Below are 18580 nucleotides of genomic sequence, written 5' to 3'. Positions count from 1 at the left end.
GAATCAACCTCCTTGCCAGAATGTGTGATAGGGTCTTAATGTTTGCGTGCACGCACGCGGACATACAAATCTCATGTAGTAAATGGTTTTGAAGACTTGATTATTTATTCCTTTTATTTAGTTCTTGAAATAATTCCTGTTAGAAAACGGGATAGTTTTGAAATGTTGAGATAACTCTTATTTGATATTGTTATCCCATCAATTTACTAGTAAAGGCTTCACAAATTCTCTTACTAGTGAAATAATGGGATACATTTGTGACAGACGTTATCACGTGTAAAAGTAGTTATCACTGTTTTCGATTGAAATACTTTTTTGGAATAAAAAAATGGGATAAATAGCTTGAGCTGGTTTTGAATAGAACGGTTTGATTTGAAATCGCATTCTTCAGTCAGATGTGTTGATTGTTTCTCAGAGGGATTGATTAAGCATTACTAAACTAGTACATTTTTGTAATATGTGATATGCATATACATATATATAAATGTACAGAATAGAATTTTGTGACTCCTACATCTACTTGACGGGCCTGTGCATCAGTCAAACAGAGCTGGAGGCGTTTTTTCCTCTTAATTAACGTTACCGCGAGTTTCCCACACAAGCACCAGATCTAGCTGTTATCAAATATCAAACTAACAAGGACATTTTATAATCTTGTTCATTAATGCCTTGGCTGTTTAAAATTCAAAAGAAAATGCGGCATGTATGGTGCTTGGCAACGGAATAACTTGCCTCGAGGTAAAATCATCACTTGAATAATCCCATCCATCTAAGCGTACACAATCAGTTCAGTTTGGGTCGCTTAGCAATAGCTAGCCGTCGAGTGAAGAAGAGTCGAGGTTTCATAGGTATAGCCCTATCTCATGGGGCACGTTGGCGACCTCGCTGCGACCGAGCGATTTGACAGCGCGCTCAACGAATTTCATCGATAAAAAACGAATCTTTTTACGCTTTGTGCGTTTTGTTGTCTTTTTAGTCACACTTGTACGTTTTGCATGATATTCCCATTATAAAGTCAAGGATAAACAAATCCAATTTAGGACGCAGCGAGGTCGCCAACGTGTCGCAGTTTCAGTGAGAGGGGGGCAAGAAAAGATTTGACAAGCCGCTCAACGAATTTCATCGATTAGAACGTTACAAATAAAATAGCGAAAAAATAAAACCTGGTTCTCCCAGTTCTTTTCTTGTCATCAAAGATAGCGGATGCTGTCTAAAACGTCTGACTGTTTCAACGTTGTATCCAGTTGCTTGGATAACTATTTTTGGGCGTATCTTATTACCTGGATGTATAACCTTCATCAACACATAAAGAACGTTCTTGTTGTCTTTTACATCATACTTTTATATTAGTGTCTTTTACATCATCATATCAAGGGTCACACAAATCCAATTTTCGGTCGCTGTCCGGTCGCTCACCGTCTAGTGGAAACGAGGCCTTATAAGGAAAGGTCAGGTATGACGTCAACACCGCTGACGAGAGAAACTAGGGATGGCGCACCGTGGAATATTTGACTATTTTTGGTGGTGTGCTGCCGTCAACGATAAAAACGAGCCGTCAGACATAGCAGGCACGTATTAGGATCGTTTTCTTCTCACCCGCATCCTTTATTAGACTTGAAAGATACCATTTTGAAAACCTATTTCGGAGCTATTCGATGTCGTCACTGTGACGTCACAGTCAGTGTCTCAACACGAAGCCAGCGGCGTGTGACGTGTGTGTGGTGACGTCATCAGCCGAACATACATATGAATTGCGTCTGATACTAGTACATGTATATGCTGCTAATCGGAACTGGAGGGAATATGTGCTCACCGAGACCAACATCTTTTACCAGTCGAAAATGTAGAATTAGTAATCTCCAAGCAGATGTAAGGATCGGGCTCAATTTCAGTGTTCTGTGCTCGCGTTTTTGCAGCATATTCAATAGTTCGTCTTAATACTAGTGATATATTTGATATTAAGTGTTCGTAAAGGGAGCTGGAAAGCGTACATTTGTTGGGAGGGACACATAAAAGAAAAGGCCACGAAAGAACACGGGCGCACGTATATGCGGGGGTTACACCAGGTGGGATGACAATCGGAGCTGAAAATAGTCCCGACAGCGGAATCGGTTCATCCAGAAGTTTATTCAAAAGCCTCATGATAGTTTTTAATAAGGGTAACGATGGACGGGGTCAATACAGGTCACTGCACGGTGAGCCAAACGACGTCGGATCGAACATCGAACCTTAAGCTTGAAGTCTTAGCGATCGACTAAAATTTTGAAACAGTCAGATGTTTCAGACAGCATCCGCTATCTTTCGTCAGTGACTAAAGAAACATCTGGTAAAACTAGGTTTTACACCAAAATTAAACTTTTCGTTAGTCACTGACGAAAGATAGCAGATGCTGTCTGAAACGTCTGACTGTTTCAAAATTTTATCCAGTTGCTTGAGTAACTATTTTTGGCGTATCGTATTACCTGGATGTCTAACCTTCATCAACGTAGCAAGGACACTTGTTGCCCTACGTGCAACTAGGCACTACAAGGGTCCGAACGAACGAACGAATCTTCTCATTCATAATTCAGCTGGCGATGTCGTGACGATCGTTTGGATCAGAGACTCCAAATATTTCCTGTTTACGTCATTTGCTCCTTTGCGTGATGAGTTTTATCAGGTCTCTAACCGAAAACACCAAAGGTTCCGTGAAAGGGTTTAAAAGAGGACTGTCATTTATCATCAAGCTCGTGGCATATTAAGGACAGGTTTATCATAACTTCCACGCAGTGCGTGGCTATTAAAAGGTTGTAACGTTATTTCATTATGTTGTCGTGTCTGTGCATGATGCAACAATTCCGAGAATTATCGACCGTGTCTGTGCGAATTTGATGGCGTTTGGATAACATGTTTCTGAAAAACGTACGTGCGGTGTGCTACAAAACGTAACGTTGTGGGAGTCCAGTGGGACCCTCAATGTAAGTGTGGTGGGTTCTATTACGTAAGCGTGGTGGTTTCCTTAACGCAGGTTTGGCGGGTTCCTTAACGTAAGTGTGGTGGGTTCCTTATCGTAAGTGTGGTGGGTTCCTTATCGTAAGTGTGGTGGGTTCCTTATCGTAAGTGTGGTGGGTTCCTTAACTTAAGTGTGGTGGGTTACTTAGCGTAAGTGTGGTGGGTTCCTTATCGTAAGTGTGGTGGGTTCCTTATCGTAAGTGTGGTGGGTTCCTTAACGTAAGTGTGGTGGGTTACTTAGCGTAAGTGTGGTGGTTTCCTTAGCGTAAGTGTGGTGGGCTCCTTAGCGTAAGTGTGGTGGGTTCTTTAGAGTAAGTGTTGTGTGATCCTTAGCATAAGTGCAGTGTGGTTGGATCCTTAACGTAACGTAAGTGTGGTGGCTTCCTTAAGGTAAGTGTGGTGAGTTCCTTAAGGTAAGTGTGGTGGGTTCATTAAGGTAAGTGTGGTGTGTTCCTTAACCTACGTTTGGTGGGTTCTTTAACGCAAGTGTGGTGGGTTCTTTGACTTAAGTGTGGTGGCCATGGGTTCTTTGAGGTAAGTGTGGTGGGCTCCTTAACGTAAGTGTGGTGGGTTCCTTAACGTAAGTATGATGGGTTCCTTAGCATAAGTGTTGTGTGATCCTTAGCATAAGTGCAGTGTGGTGGGATCCTTAACGTAACGTAAGTGTGGTGGGTTCCTTACCGTATTTGACGTCACATGCGGCACACTATGGCTTACAAGTAACACGTATTGACCCTTGTTACCGGACAACCCTATCTCTCAGTAGATACCGTCAATCCTATCTCACTTTCTACCGCGTAATGACCTTTCTAATGTAACCACTATCACGCTCGACCCACATTGATAACGTCTGTAAAGTTAGCCTCCATAGCAGGCTCTCTGTGCCTTCAGTTTTGGCTTATAATACACTTTTTGCTGAAAATTTCTATTTGTATTGGGTCGTTTGTGTTTGTGCAGCCAGCCCGTAAGTTTGCTAATCAAGGAGGCTTGGGAACTCAGCGGGGTTTCCTTGCTGTACATTTGAGAACTTTTACTTTCTAATCCCAGGAGGTGCTCCAGATAATATCAGATTGATTTCAAAACATCAGAGGCTTCCCTCTATATGCGTGACGAAACCTCATGTTCTTTCATATACATGTACACGTCAGCAACTTGTTAAAGACAGGAAATGAAAAATGACTTCCGTCGGGATTAATAAGTCGGCATAAGGGCCCTCAGGCGCAGCACACCGGGCGCACAGCGGGCATCGTAACGACTTTATATTACATCAAACGACTTGTAGGATGTCGAGGTTCTTTTGACTTCCGTAGGGCTTGTACATCTAACAAAACATACGGAAGATATCATACCTCCGTGAAATAGTTTTGAACATTTTTTTACATGTATAACACAACCATGTCCATCGCACACATTGCATGCTCCACTCTAACATGCCATCCTATGGTTCCCGACTTAATCAACAGCAACATTCAGCACCGGTGCTATGGCTTAATAATGGGTAGTGTTCGCTTTCTTGCACACGGTAGGTTGTGAGTTCGATCCCGGCCGGGTCATACCAAAGACTCTTAAAATGGTACATACTGCTTTCTCTGCTTAGCACTCAGCATTTAGAAAAAGACTATGGGAGTTAAACACACATCACCAGCGGACTAGCTGTAGTGACTTGCACAAATGTGTGGCTCAAGGGCTACAAAAATGGAGATGGGCGCCACGCTATGCGTCTTATCAATGGGTGCTTTAACTTATTCATTTCCTGCATTTGCAAATTTGGGCCCTTGGCAAATACGGACACACACCAGGACATACAGACAAACACAGACCAAAAACATTACCTTCGTTTTCACGGAGGTTACAAAACCATGTCAAGAGACAGTCGTTATATCTTTTTATCTGTTCCAATTTTTTTAACAATACATATACGTATCACGTCGCCACTATGAATATGATTTTAGAAACGGTCAGACATTTCAGGCAGCATCCGCCACATTTCGTCAGTCGCTCATTTTTTAGGCATTTCCAAACGTGGCCCAATAGAAAGACATAAAAAAAATGCGTCAAAAACACGCGTAGTACATTTGCTTGGAGATCAATTTAATAAAACGTTATAGGTATTTCACGTACATACATTTATATACCTCGGAACAAGACAGGAAGTATTACGCCATGACGCTCAGAATAGCACTCTACTAGCGCGGCGGGAATGACACTTTATAAGGGCTGTCCATGGAGGTGGAAGGCAACCTTAATTGCTGTCTTTTGGGACTGACTCGATGCGTCACTGACGTTAGTGTGTAGAAATGTGGTACCGTGCTGGGAGACCTGGGTTCGAGTCCCGTGGGGATACATGGCGGGAAGGAGTTCTTATCCTTTCAGTTTTCCGAGTGGATACACTAAGTACGTTAGACCGAAGTAGGTCATATTTCCATATGCTCATAAAAAGAAGTAAGATCCAGCTATACAACATGGAGAGTACACTCTTGTAGCTCAACTGGTGGCAGCTTCACAGTTGAGCTCCGGGTTTCAAGTTGCAAAGGGCATCTTGGTTGGGGCTGCATCTGTCTTTCGGAAGGGACGTAAAATGGGGAACCCGTGTTCGAGTAGATGCCTCAAGGACGTTAAAGGGGAAATTCTAGCAACCCCCTCCCTGTAAGAATATAGCCTACTACTGAAACAGCAAGGGGATTTGTTGCCCTATGTGCCACTAGGCGCTACTAGGGTCTTAATGAATGAATATACAATATGGAAAGGTGGACGGTACTCAATCTGTTGCTAAATTGTGTGAATAACTTTCAAGTAGAATGAGTGTATGTAACAAAGCTATACTCCGAGGTTTAAAATCACCCTTTAAATCGTCAGTTTTATGTACAATGTAAGATCGTTAAGAAGTCTAAATGTCATCAGCAGGTAGTTCAGTCAACCGGCTGCAAGATTCCAAAACAAATACACCATTCTTCTTCTTCTCTTCCATTCAGTCATACCATATCACTAACGTTATACCCGTTCTTCAAACGTGTAAAGGATCCTCTCTCAGCGCGTGGTAAGGTTTTTATGATTCACTTTTCGTATCTCTGCTCCTCCCTTCTTCTATTTTGGGCGGCCCTAACGTTTTCCAAGTTTACTTTCTCTTGTTGAACGCCCCTCTCTCTGAAATAGTACAATCCAACATGCCATGACGTCATTAGCAGACGACATTTTATATGCTGTGACTTACAGCCTGTCAGAAATGGGAGTTTGTCGTCCCTGTTTTATACACAGAGCTGGTTTACTTCGTCGGTACCTCATCTCCGCTCAGATTGATGACGAAAATACCTCCGTGCGTATTAATGGGGTGGTGGATGACAGGCGATCTCTGTAAATAATCTCCAAGCAGATGTAGGGCCCTAGTGAGTGTTTTGTAAACGCGTGTTTTTGATGCACTTTCTACGACTTTCTAGTGACCCACGCGTCTCTCTTTTCTCCTCTTATAAGAACGTAGAAAATGCTTAAAACACGCGTAAGACACTGAGCTAGAACTGACGTTACATCTGCTTGGAGATTTCCATTTCTGCAGACAAGTGCTGCCTTCGTACCCACCAGCGCCAGTCCCTTGTCCCTGCAATTGTTCAGTGTTGTGCGCTCGAAATGTGTAATGAAGCATCTGCCTTGCCATGTCCCTCTAAGGATTTGTAGACCCCATGCACCATCAACACTCCTCGCCACTGAAGCAGTTATAGTCTCCACGGGTCTTTAAGCTAACGCTACGTCATACTAAGGCCAGATAGATGACAGAATAGGAGAACTAACAGGGCCGGCCGCCTGTTACTGTATCTCCCTCCCACAGCTGCTTCCTTCGGAGTTCGCCCGACCGTCAAATCTACTTCATTAAACTCCAAGCAGATGCATCAGTTTTGTGGGCTTTTCTGTGCCTCTTTCCCTCTCCTCTCTCCCCTCTCTCTCTCCCCCTCTCTCTCTTTCAATCTCTCTCTCCCTTCCTCTACTTATGCATACTTTTCTTTGGTAGGAGGCGGAATGTCAAAATAGACGTATTGGAGATGCTTTATATGTATAAATGGTTTATTCAGGGAGTGGCACATACAGGAATTAAAACAGCATTGCAGCCGATGTTATCTTCTTGAAAGTGAACCGGCTGAATTCCGCAGTAATTTACGCGTGTTTTTGCAAACGTTTGTACATCTTTCGAGAAATCTGTGTATGTGTATGCATAACGTTACTAAATGTTGCACAAACTAGGGTAAAACACGGAGAACGAGCCGGATCCTTACATCTGCTTGGAGATTAGGACGGGGAAGTTGATATTGGTCACAAGGCTGACTGTAAACATCCAATTTAACAAATCAGCCGCTGTTTTCATAACGATCTGCCAGGCACCCGAATTTGCGAGCTGGCATATTTGGTTGTCAGCTGGCTAGTGAGTCACAGATTCCCTCACTCGTCAGCTGACACTTCCAGTGGCGGGTTCCGTGGTATTTAGAAGCGGCCTGTCGGGCGCGTGTGACCCGTCTGAAATGTGCGCGCCTGTTGGAGGGAGATTGAATGCTGTACCTCAAATATGGGTAGAAGATGAAGTACGCCTCATCGTAGATTGTGCTATTTGGTTTATGATCGAAATATCCTATTTAGTTATACACTGCATTCTATCAGTAGCAGTGAAAAATTATTTTCGTCCTTCGTTTTGATAAACTGACTATAGCTAAACTCAAACAATCCTACATTTGTGCTATTAACACTAATAGCAAGAAGCGAGAGGAACCTATTCAACATTAAGAGGCTCCGATCCTCTTACCAATATGTATATGTTTGAAAACATGTCTTTGTTGTGTCCTGTACTCAGCTCAGTTGCCCAAAAATGTGTAATAAAGGTCTGTATTCATTCATTAAGGCCCCCTTTTCACTTTATATATATACGGTGATCGCCGAGCAACCGTACAGCGACCAACATTGGACTTGTCTGATGTGGACCCTCGATTTCATGCTCGGAATATGACATAAAAGTTTGATTTAAAACACAACAAAACGTTAAAGAAAGATTCGTTCTTTACCTTTGAAATTTGTTTTAACCTTTGGTCCCTCAGAGGTCGCCGCGCGCTCGCAGCCTCTATAAGAAAGAGGATATAAACGGTGCGGAAGAGACTATGTCGCAGCAACAAAACACACAAAGCGTTGAAAATATTCATTTTTTATCTTTGAAATTTGTTGAGCGATTTGTCATTTGTCTTTGGCCGCTTAGAGGTCGCCGCACGCTCGCAGCCTCTATAGGAATGAGGATGTAAACGGTACTGATAGGAGCCCGTCGCTCCGCCCACCCTACCTGCGTAGGGGCGGTCACGTGTCACGGCGACGTTTAACCGAATCAAAGCTGGCGCGCTACCTGGCGCACGCCGGCATAGCATTACCCGGCGTCCAATGGCACCGGCTCGGGTTAATGTGATTTGGGCTCCTGCTCTGTGATTACCGGCCTCGATTATGGGCAGGACGAAAATAGCGGCGCAGTTCCCGTAGCCCGGCACATCTGCTGGACGCGTGTGAGCAGACGGGGAGACGGGAGTGACACACAGAGAGACACGCCGTGCGCGGATCGGGCGTGCGTACCCTCCCCGACCACAGCTGAGTCCGAGACCGACAGCCGCGCGCTCGCTACGCTACTGACGTCATGCGTCATCGGGCCTCCTGACGCCCCCGCCCGCCCGGATAGCCAGACCGCCGCGGTCGCCATGCCCCGCAGACGCACCCGGCGATCCTCCCTGCTCGGGAAGCTGTTCTTCATCTGCACCGTGCTCTTCGTCTTCTCCGCCGTGTCATACTTCGACCGTGATGGGGCAGGTGGGTGTGCATCTGTTTGAATTTGTGTATGGCAATTAGCGTGTTTTTGTATGCTGGCTGCACGCCCGCCAAGTTAAAAAGCTGGGCCGACCGACCGGCGCTAGCGCGCTGCCAACCGGCGTTTGTGAATATTGATATTCCACATTATTCCGAGAATCGGGGGCCAAATTGTTTCTACGTTTATATGCCGCAGAACGCACATAGCCCAAAACAGTCTTGGCGACATTGCGTTCGTTCTGTTCTACTAGAAGCAGCCAGCGGTCACCTTGAGATCGCTCGAGCTCGCTGCATGCACCAGTCATAAGACGGTCCCAGAGCGCCTTGGAAATTGTGGGCGCAATGGGCCATGACAATTGCAGCAGAATAAATGTCGCGCTGAACGGTTTATGTAGGGCCCCATATAACCAAGGGCAAAGCCGCGGCCTTAATATAGCTGTTTTAAAAGTATGTGTGCGCAGTTGATAAAGGAGCAAACCGCCGGGTTCTATCTCCTCAGTCCTTCCTGACATTTCGGGATAACAAGGTTACCATTAAAATGAAAGCCGGGAAGGATCTCGTTGCTTTGACCGTTTTGATACATAAATGTGTCTTTTTATGTGCGTGTTTCAGAGAAAAGCCTGGCGGGCCCGGAGCACCCTTTCTCGGACGGCAGACAGCCGTTTCTGCACCGGCTCCTCCTGTCCATGCCTACCAACAGAAGCGGGGGAAACGACTCGGAATGCACACCCCTAAGTACGTGTCTCTCTCTTCTTACCTATCTGCGCATGCGCAGGCTGTAATAGCTGACGTCATTCAAACGTGAGGCCTGTTATTACCTTTGCACGGGGCTGTATTGGGGCATGTCTTGTTGATCGCCCCGGTTATAGCTGTTTTTTATTGATTCAACATCATGAATAATTAAGGGTCTGTCTACGCACGGGCTAGGTAGAGTGATGTCAACGCATGTGTGTGGATCGGCGTACAAACGGGTCCATTTAAAATGTGCAGAGAAAACGCCGCCGCTTGATATACATATACATGAGTCGTTGCAATCACAAATATCATTATTATAGTAAAAACATAATAATGGTTTAGTCAGTTCTGAAATTTTCTTAAAGCGCCTCCTACATCGCAGCCAAAGGCTGAATTGCGAGGAGACCTTACATATCATGCAAAATGTTGCATTATTGTAGAGCTCGCAAGCAAAGGAGGCTGCTGCACAGGAAATATTCCCCAAAGTTGTTATGTGAGTCACCCTGGCGCGGCCTTAGTTACAGTATTTACAGATGGGCAATAAACACGAGAAGTCCAAATATTGTGTGACAACCGGCTTTTCAGCGGCGTTGAAACGAAAGGCTAGGAACGACGAATACACACAAACCAAATCCACCTGAATGCGCTTGTCAGCCGCGCTCGCGCTAAATGACAGGCTGCCAACGGCGCGAACCTCTTACGGAGAATTCCCACAATGGCCCGTGGGTACGGTAAAGGTGCTGGCCTTTTAAAGTGCGCTGCCTGTCGCACATGGAAGCTTTCCCACCGGCTAGTGACTCACCCAGCGGCATGAGTGATGGGGCCGACAGACTCGCCATTCTTCCCACCCCTGTATGTCTGTTACAGATGTTTCTCCGCGTTTATTCTCTCACGAGCACTTACAAGAGTTATTAATTGTCTGCCAATTTTGCCCTAGCCTCTACCAGGCTCCAAAGGTGGTAGGAAAAATAGTAGAAATTGGCCAAATAGACGGATAACATGTCAGAGAAGTTAGTCCGCTAAAGGTGTTACAGTTTTTGACCTATGGAAATATACTAACTCCTGGGTCCTCAAATACGGTAAAAGATGAATTGCACCTAATCGTAGATAGTACCGTGTATATTAATGATAGGAATATCCTATTAAGTTACATACAAAGTACATTCCCTCACTTTAGATATATGAGTAACACTGAAAAAATGTCTTACAAGAATAAAGCTAAACCCATACAATACTACATTTTCACCATTTCGATACCAAGAAGCCGAACTTATATGTTAGACTAAGATAGTCGGACCAACACGTGTATGTATTTTCTGTTGTTACCTGTACTTAGCTCGGTTTGGGCTAAAATGTACAATAAGAGTTTCATTCATCCATTCATTAATGACATATTGTGTGAGTCCGATCACTTGTTGTACATAGATCGTGGGGGGTCTTGATGTCGGTAACCCTATTAAGCTTTCAACGCGCGAAATAATGCCTATAAGTACGTTAGTGACTCATGGTTTTCGAGAGATTGTAAATTTGCTAACCCTTCTAATGACTTGCGACGCCATGTCATTCTGATCCCCTTAGATTTGGAGATCCACTTTGAATCGGAAATATGTACTAGATTTACATATACATAAAACATAAACGTTATGAGCCAAATGTGGATGAAATAGCATAGGCTTAATACACCATTCAGCACTAATAGATAACCTTAGATGTGGAAATGTACTTGGAATTTGAATAACGTACTTCATTTTAGAGTTAGATATCTCAACAACTTTAAACGTTATGTCGCAAATGTGTATAGAATAATGTAAGCTAAGCACACCTAGCAACACTCTTAAATCATCTTAGATGTTGAAATAAAATTGGAATCTGAAAAACGTCTCTCATTTTAAAGTAACTGTAGATATCTTTACGACTGAAAACGTTTTGAGACAAATGTATTTCACATTAGAATGATATAAACTTAGAACGCCCTGCAACGCTCAGATTGTGAAGTGATAGCTGGAAGTTCATTTCAAAGTTGATTATCTCTAGCATCATAAACGTTATCGCATGAATGTAGATTAATTAATACAGATGGGATTATACTCTTTCAACGGGATTGTAAACCGCTGCATCAATCAACACGCCGTACCGTTACTTGAATGTGGTCACAAATTTTGAAATTAAGTGTCTCATATAATTTCATAGAACTCATTGGGTTCAACTCTGCGTAGGAGAATGATAATACAATGTACTTGTAAAAGCATGCTGCTCTTTTACTATGGCATATTTGATGGTCACAGAGATATTTGATTTCAAAGCTGCTAAGACGTATGGGATGACAATGGGATTTTACAATCATTGGAGGAGTTTCTAACGTCTAGACATTCTTTGATATACTTCCCAATGTATACCCTGCATGGGTCGTCACATTTCATTATGTACCTAAATTTGCTATTCAAGTCCATTGAGATAAATCCTGGTAGATCCGACGATAGCATTGAGTATAGTGAATTACGTACATCAAAATATTTGGGACATACCATCAATCCCTAGTGTCTTTCTAAATCGTGTTGCATGGCGTACTCCTTTGGTCCAGAACCAAGAGGTCCTGGGTTCGAATCCCCTGGCATGTCCCGTTGACGTCGTGCCCTTGGGAAAGGCATTTTACACGAATTTCCTCACTTCACACATGGGGAAATGAGCACAAAGCTTTGGTTACATAATTTATGCATGGTGATGTTCACCTTTAACTAACTAACTTGCACATGTAAAATACCCCCTCCTCCCGTTGTAGCCAGTTTCTTCTAATTTGACAGAGATGTCTGTTGAAGACAACATTTTTTACCCCCGAAGTCCCGGGTACAAAGTCTGCACAGCAGCCTGAAGCCCTTCATCACCCAATCATGTAACGCATCTGACAGCTCCATCTGGCGTTGCCGTGGCAACCGCTCTCGGTGACGTCACCGGCGTTCAACTTGGCCCAATCGGGGGACTACTCTATGTGATGAAGCGGTGAAACGGGGACGCCTCGGGCGTGCGGTTTCAAACCAGGCTTGTTGTGCCGTTGAAGATTACACAAAGTGGAATGATTTTTGAAAGCCACGATTATGCTTCCCAGGTACAATAGATGGGAGGATGATAAAGTCCAGCTACAACATATGGAAGGGCGATAAGGTGACTGGGAGATGGCTTCCAACAGGCCTCCTACGGGAGTATGGATAGTAGAATTCGTCGAAAATACGGCAAATAATTGCCCAGGGGAGTCAGTCCGCGGGAAGGTTATCAGTTATTGTGGCTGAAGTTTCCTGCATGCCAAATTATTCTCCCTATAGCCAGCGTAGTTAGTCTGGTAGAGACTAGCCGTGACATGAAGTCGAACCTACTTGGGTTGCTGGGAAGGTAGGAGCCAATCTTTGCGCTTGTGAGAAATCCTCCCGCTCAACTCAAGACGTTGAGCCCTCCTTAAGGAATTCGGAACGATTTCTTCGGAGATGTAAAGTGACAGGACAATGTTTCTGAAGTAGTTCCGGCCCGGAAGCTTCACTTTGCAGGATTGCAGCGCTCATGTTCACTTGTTTGACTCTTGTGCCGGTCGCAGTGAAAAGGTTTTAAATGGAGCTTCTAACCGTTTTGTGTCTTCAATTTTATAAGTAATGATTTCTTTCATACGTTGATGAAGGTTGGACATCCAGGTAATAAGATACACCAAAAATAGTTACTCAAGTAACTGGATAAAATTCTAAAACAGTCAACTGATTCTAAATTATATCCAGTTGCTTGAGTAACTATTTTTGGCGTAGTAATGTCTTCATTTGCACATTCATGCCCTTAGGAGAATTGCAATGGTACAATAACGTAAAAAAGGTAACAAATTCTATAGATTTAGCTGACGTTTCTACGGTTCATTACTGGATGGTTTGACTTCTTCTTTGGAGGCAGTGGCTTATGAGAGGTCCCACGTTTTTAATGACTGAAATGCGTTTTGTGTATGTGCCAGGCACTATCGAGAAGAGTAGAGTTGACCCGGTGTGCTTGGTTAGAAATGTGAGCAAGATAGCAAAACCGCATTGCACTACTAGCTACTTGAAAAAAAAGCACCATGCTTTACCTCCAATGGAGGATGACAAAAGAAAAAGAATATGTCCCAAACGTAGTGTACAGGTGGTTTTGACACTAGTAGGTTATACCTCATTCAGTACAAAGTGAAAGGGTCGGGGTATTCTAGGGCAATACGCAGAAGTCAAAACTATTGTATAATTGACACAAGAGCCAAATCACTTCGGTGGAGCCAGTATTGGAGAATATGGATTTACAGCAGTCTCTATTTTGCTTGGTTTTAACGCGTTATGTGATACTTATCATGATAGGTTTTATTTCATTCATTCTATTTACTCGTTTTCTAGGGTAAGCATATCATCACCTCCAAGACAGCTTTGAATGGCCCTGAGGCCCTAACACAAATCAACGTAACAGACTTTATAGCAATTGAGTGTGGTTTTGTGTATCCAGTACTCGCCATCAAACTACAATAAACTCGCATGCACGGGTCAATCTTAATTATGTGGTTTACGTTACTGGAAAATAATCTGATAGCGAAAATTAAAAAAAGCCTTCATTTTATTTGGTTGTATCGAGTTTTCTGTTTGCTACAGGGTTTCTAACAGTCACGGTTTATTCCACAAATATACAGAGAGAGAGAGTACAGTGATGGGGTATTCTGTATGGATTAGGCGTCCTCTCCCGCTGCTTTGTAATGCTGGAATTGTGAATGATCTGATGGTGAAAACACCACAGGAGCTGCTTGGTCCATCTGTCTTCTGATACTCACATCCCGCCTCCTGGGGGCCATTCGGTACAGAAACAAGCACAAACACGATAAGGCATCCCGGGGAAGCTATAAATTCCAACTATTCGTACCCCGTTACAGATTCAAACGACAAGAAGAACTTTGTTGCACGACAATTGTACATGGTACAATGTATGGCAAAAACTAATAAACATAGTACAAGATAGAGGTATAGATTAAAACTTAACATCCTAATTACTAATACAAAAAGGGCTAGCAAACTTGTGAACGTACCGACTGATAAGTATCTAATGCCAGCTCAGAAGAGGACTAGAAATAGTAATGTTTGTAAGTACCAAAGTTATCAGCCAAGGATTGATGTGATCAAAAATTCGTATTTTCCGAGAACCATAGTAGAATGGAACTCGTCATCAAGTACTGTAGGAGCATCTTCGCTAAGTAGCTTTAAAGAACGGTTGCAGTCAGATATGCAAATACTAGGTGTAACAGACCGTTCGGCGTGCCTGCGAAGCTGGTGTGTTACGCCTAATGGCGGTTGTACCGGCTATATAGATGCAGATGAGTATTTGATATAGTGTTGCATACTTTCTTTCTGTGTACAATCATAGAATGCGGAACTACTCGTCTGCCTCAGTAGCTCTCACAGTTGAGTCTCAGCCAGACAGGGCTTGAACTGTCCACCCTTCCCGGTCACGCCCCCGTCTCCCAGTGATGCCCATTAGGATCTTGAGATGGCCAAAGATTGAGAATCACGCATCCGCAAATGAGCCGATCCGTCAACTTAAAGATAAATATGTTACAGGGTCTTCGTGGCAAATGTGCAGATCTTGACACACTGGCGCGCCAAATCCAGCTGTGTTTTCGGCACATCTTTAGAGAGATTTAGCCGAGAGGCTCGGTGGGCGTCACTCCGTCAAGTTATAGCCTGGGTGCCAGACCACCGCGCTCCTGGAGCTAATCCCTCGGCCGGGGAAGCAACTCTCACCGCCTCCACAGATAGCACACGGCCCACTAATTATCTCTCGCGCTGCGATAGCGCGATAGAAGTCCGAGTTCGGCTGCCAAGCGCTCCCGGGTGCCAACTCTATCCCTAGTATTCCCTACTTCTAGGTCTTCCCCGCCCAAAAGGGCTTATCATCGCATCGCGCGAAAGGTCTTGTATCCAGGCTAGTCAAGTTAGAAATATTGTGTAAAGTGCCTTTCCCAAGGGCACAGCATCGGGGCATGTCAGGAATATCGAGCTCGAGACCTATTGGTTCGAGCCGTTACGCCACGCCGACGCCACTCAACTTAAGATAGGAATTAAGATAACCCTAAGACGCCTTCATTCGTGTCTCTGTCTTGTTCTCCGTCTTATCTCCATGTTCCTTGCTTTATCAAGTAGCAGGCAATATTGTCAGGAGCCTGTCTTACACCATCTCTCGCTGTCAGGGGCTGATTGGGCCTTCTTCCCCAGAGGACTGACCAGTGGAAGGGCTGGTAGAGGTCAGGCTAACATTGTCAAGATTTCACAATCTGATTTTGAGCAAATTGGGTGAGCTATCGTAGCTTCGCATTCATTCTATTCTGCTCCGTTTCACTCATCGTCGTCGAATAATCTAGATGAACGCGAACTGGAGCTGCAATAGGATGGATTCCAGGCTACAGCTATCTGATACAGAGATATTGTTCATTGACCGTTTTAACTTATTTTGCAAAGACTTAAACAACGCTGTTGTCTAGCACCGTGATAAAAATGGAAACCAACACGATTCAAAACTCAATCAATATTCGGCAAACTAACCAAAGGATATAACGTTATATGTAGTTGTTTTTCGTACGCGGAAATACTCTACCAGGCAATATCCATCATCAATATTCTACAAACTGACAAAATGATTTTCAAGTAGTTCTTTTTCGTACGCAGAAACGTACAGGCACACGGATGAAGAAACTGTGCTGGGTGAAACAAAACGAGAGGTCAGAGGATAGGTTAGTTAGGGGTCAGAAGGGTCATCAGTGCGTTCGATACTGCATGTCTGTACTTTGTCCATTACGATAGTGGGATGTCATTATCTGTTTAGTGTAAGGTCGCGCCTGACCACCTGGTACCGACCTCTAATCTGCAAGAAGGGCTGTAGATGTAGGCATCGTTAAAAGTGCGATAAAAGAATTCGGAATGGAGATGCAGACAAATCGTTAAAAAGTGCAGTACTGAAATTTGGCGTTCTAAATCAAATCAAATCAAATCAAAATCAAACCAATTGAATGTTGCAATAACACGCGTAAAACAGAGACTGAGCTAGACCCTTTCATCTGCTTGGAGATTACTGACCACCGCCCCCCCTCTCTCTCCCCTCTCTCTCTTTCTCTCTCTCCAAGCAGATGTAAGGCCCTGCATGCGCAATATTATACACATATTCTGTTTACAGTAAACCGCGTTGGTACCTCTTTGCTTCCTCCTAGGAATACTAGAAAGACGTACAAAATATCAAAGATCAGGAAAAGCATGCGTAAAATACCGAGCCTGGCCCCACATCTGCTTGTAGATATGCTTGGTTCACAGAGCACGTTTGATATCTCTGGCACGCAGGTAGCGCTGGAGGCGGGAAATTTCTCTCGCCACCACAATCCAAAAGGCGACAGAGGAATTTTGTGTTAGAAGCCTGAAGGTTGGAACGCTTGTGCAGTCTGGAACGCCAGCTATTTCACCGGATATTTCCTGGACATAACCCTCTGTTGCAGACCCCACCGGACTTGCGTTTTTAATCTCCAAGCAGATCTCCGGTGGCAAAGGATACTGTTTTGGCCCTTTGGAATGCTGTCTTGCCACTGGTCTGCTTAGAAAATAGCGCATTTTTAACGACGCGCAGTTTTCTGACGGCTACTGGGTTCTGCATAATCGCTTGCCGAGATCTGATGGTCGTCTGGGCAAAAAAATCACAGCCCAGTATACAAGCTGAACAATGTACATGTATATGATCACAGCCCGCTATATAAATCGAAGGAAAAAATGCTCGTTGTGGTTTGCAACAGTGGCCACCCTGACATAGGAATGTCGTAGCGAAGGTCATACCCAAGTAAAGGTCAAGTGTTGCAAGGTCAAAGCTTTTGACACTTCGTGCCATTGCCGGCAAAGATAAGCAGGTTGGGATGGCTACCTTAGAGTTTATACCTTGGCCCTATCCAGCTTACGGCAGTCGCTAAGCTCTATAGATACCTCTGCTATATTCACAGAGCCTCTGAGTCTGAGAGCTGGCTTTGGTGGCAGTCGGTGGAAATAGTAGGTAATTTAAAATCTAAAACCTGTCATCCTTATTCTTCTCCTGAGGTACTATTGGAGAATAGTTCAGTACACTATCTTTCTCTCGAAGTCGAGCGAGGTAGTTCGTCTTTGCATCCGACCTCAGTTTCTACGTATAGTTTTATGTAAATCCACAAGACCCAGGTAGTAGGCTATGATTTTAGTCACGAATTGTGTTTTTCCTCTTCGGTCCTCAACAACAGTCCCTCGACCTGGTCACCTGGCTGGGTTTCCTCTGTAATGTAAGCTCGGCAGAAAGCTATGTTGCCCCGACGGCTGACTAAGCTATGGGAGAGAGTGAGTGAGTGAGTGAGTGAGTGAGTGAGTGAGTGAGTGAGTGAGTGAGTGAGTGAGTGAGTGAGTGAGTGAGTGAGTGAGTGAGAGTGAGTGAGTGAGTAAGCTTCTATCCCCGCCTGGTCAACTTAGCCCACCCCCGTTGATTTCGCATGCCTGAATTCTAATAAAGATAAAGTTGGGACAATTTTTTTATTCAAATTTTATTTGTTGGTTCGGCATGAGCACGTTAACACATGAACAGCCAGGGTTACCCAACTAGCAAATGGTTATTGCTAAGGGCCCAAATTTGTTTATTTGTTTGTTTGTTTATTTGTTTGTTTAACCAGATTTACATATCGCCTGGTGGCGTTTTGCAAAGATTCCTGGGGGGGGGGGGGCAGTTCAACCCCTTACATAGTAATACATAGCAACAGTCTGTTGACACTGGTACCGTAGAGCTGGCCAGTGTGGGCCCTGGCAACAGTCTGGATTCCGAGCTACAGTCCCTGAGTCTGACCACAGCTGCTGCAGCAGCATATGCCAAAGATCAATGACTGCTGGGCAGGTAATGACGGTGTCCCTCAGTCGGTCGTCAGGGCAACCGAACAACAGACGTGCGCCAGTCTGTGAGTCACCAGGCATGAACGTCTCAGAAGACCTAACCTGATGCTTTTCTAAGAAACTGG

The 18580-nt window shown here is 44.2% G+C and overlaps 1 protein-coding gene across 1 annotated transcript in view; it reads left to right on the top strand.

The window, feature by feature from the left end:
• Positions 1-8377: 8377 nt before the first annotated feature.
• Positions 8378-18580, top strand: part of LOC136433941 (sodium/potassium/calcium exchanger 4-like) — a 42070-nt gene continuing 31867 nt past the window's right edge. The window contains exons 1-2 of the mRNA XM_066426548.1: positions 8378-8811; positions 9421-9543. Of these exons, the coding sequence (XP_066282645.1) occupies positions 8703-8811; positions 9421-9543 (232 nt within the window). The 5' untranslated portion in view covers positions 8378-8702. The remainder of the gene's footprint in view (positions 8812-9420; positions 9544-18580) is intronic.

Source organism: Branchiostoma lanceolatum, chromosome 4 (genome assembly GCF_035083965.1).
Source record: "Branchiostoma lanceolatum isolate klBraLanc5 chromosome 4, klBraLanc5.hap2, whole genome shotgun sequence".
NCBI lineage: Eukaryota > Metazoa > Chordata > Leptocardii > Amphioxiformes > Branchiostomatidae > Branchiostoma > Branchiostoma lanceolatum.
Note: the sequence above shows the minus strand (reverse complement) of the source record. Positions and strands in the feature narration are given on the sequence as shown.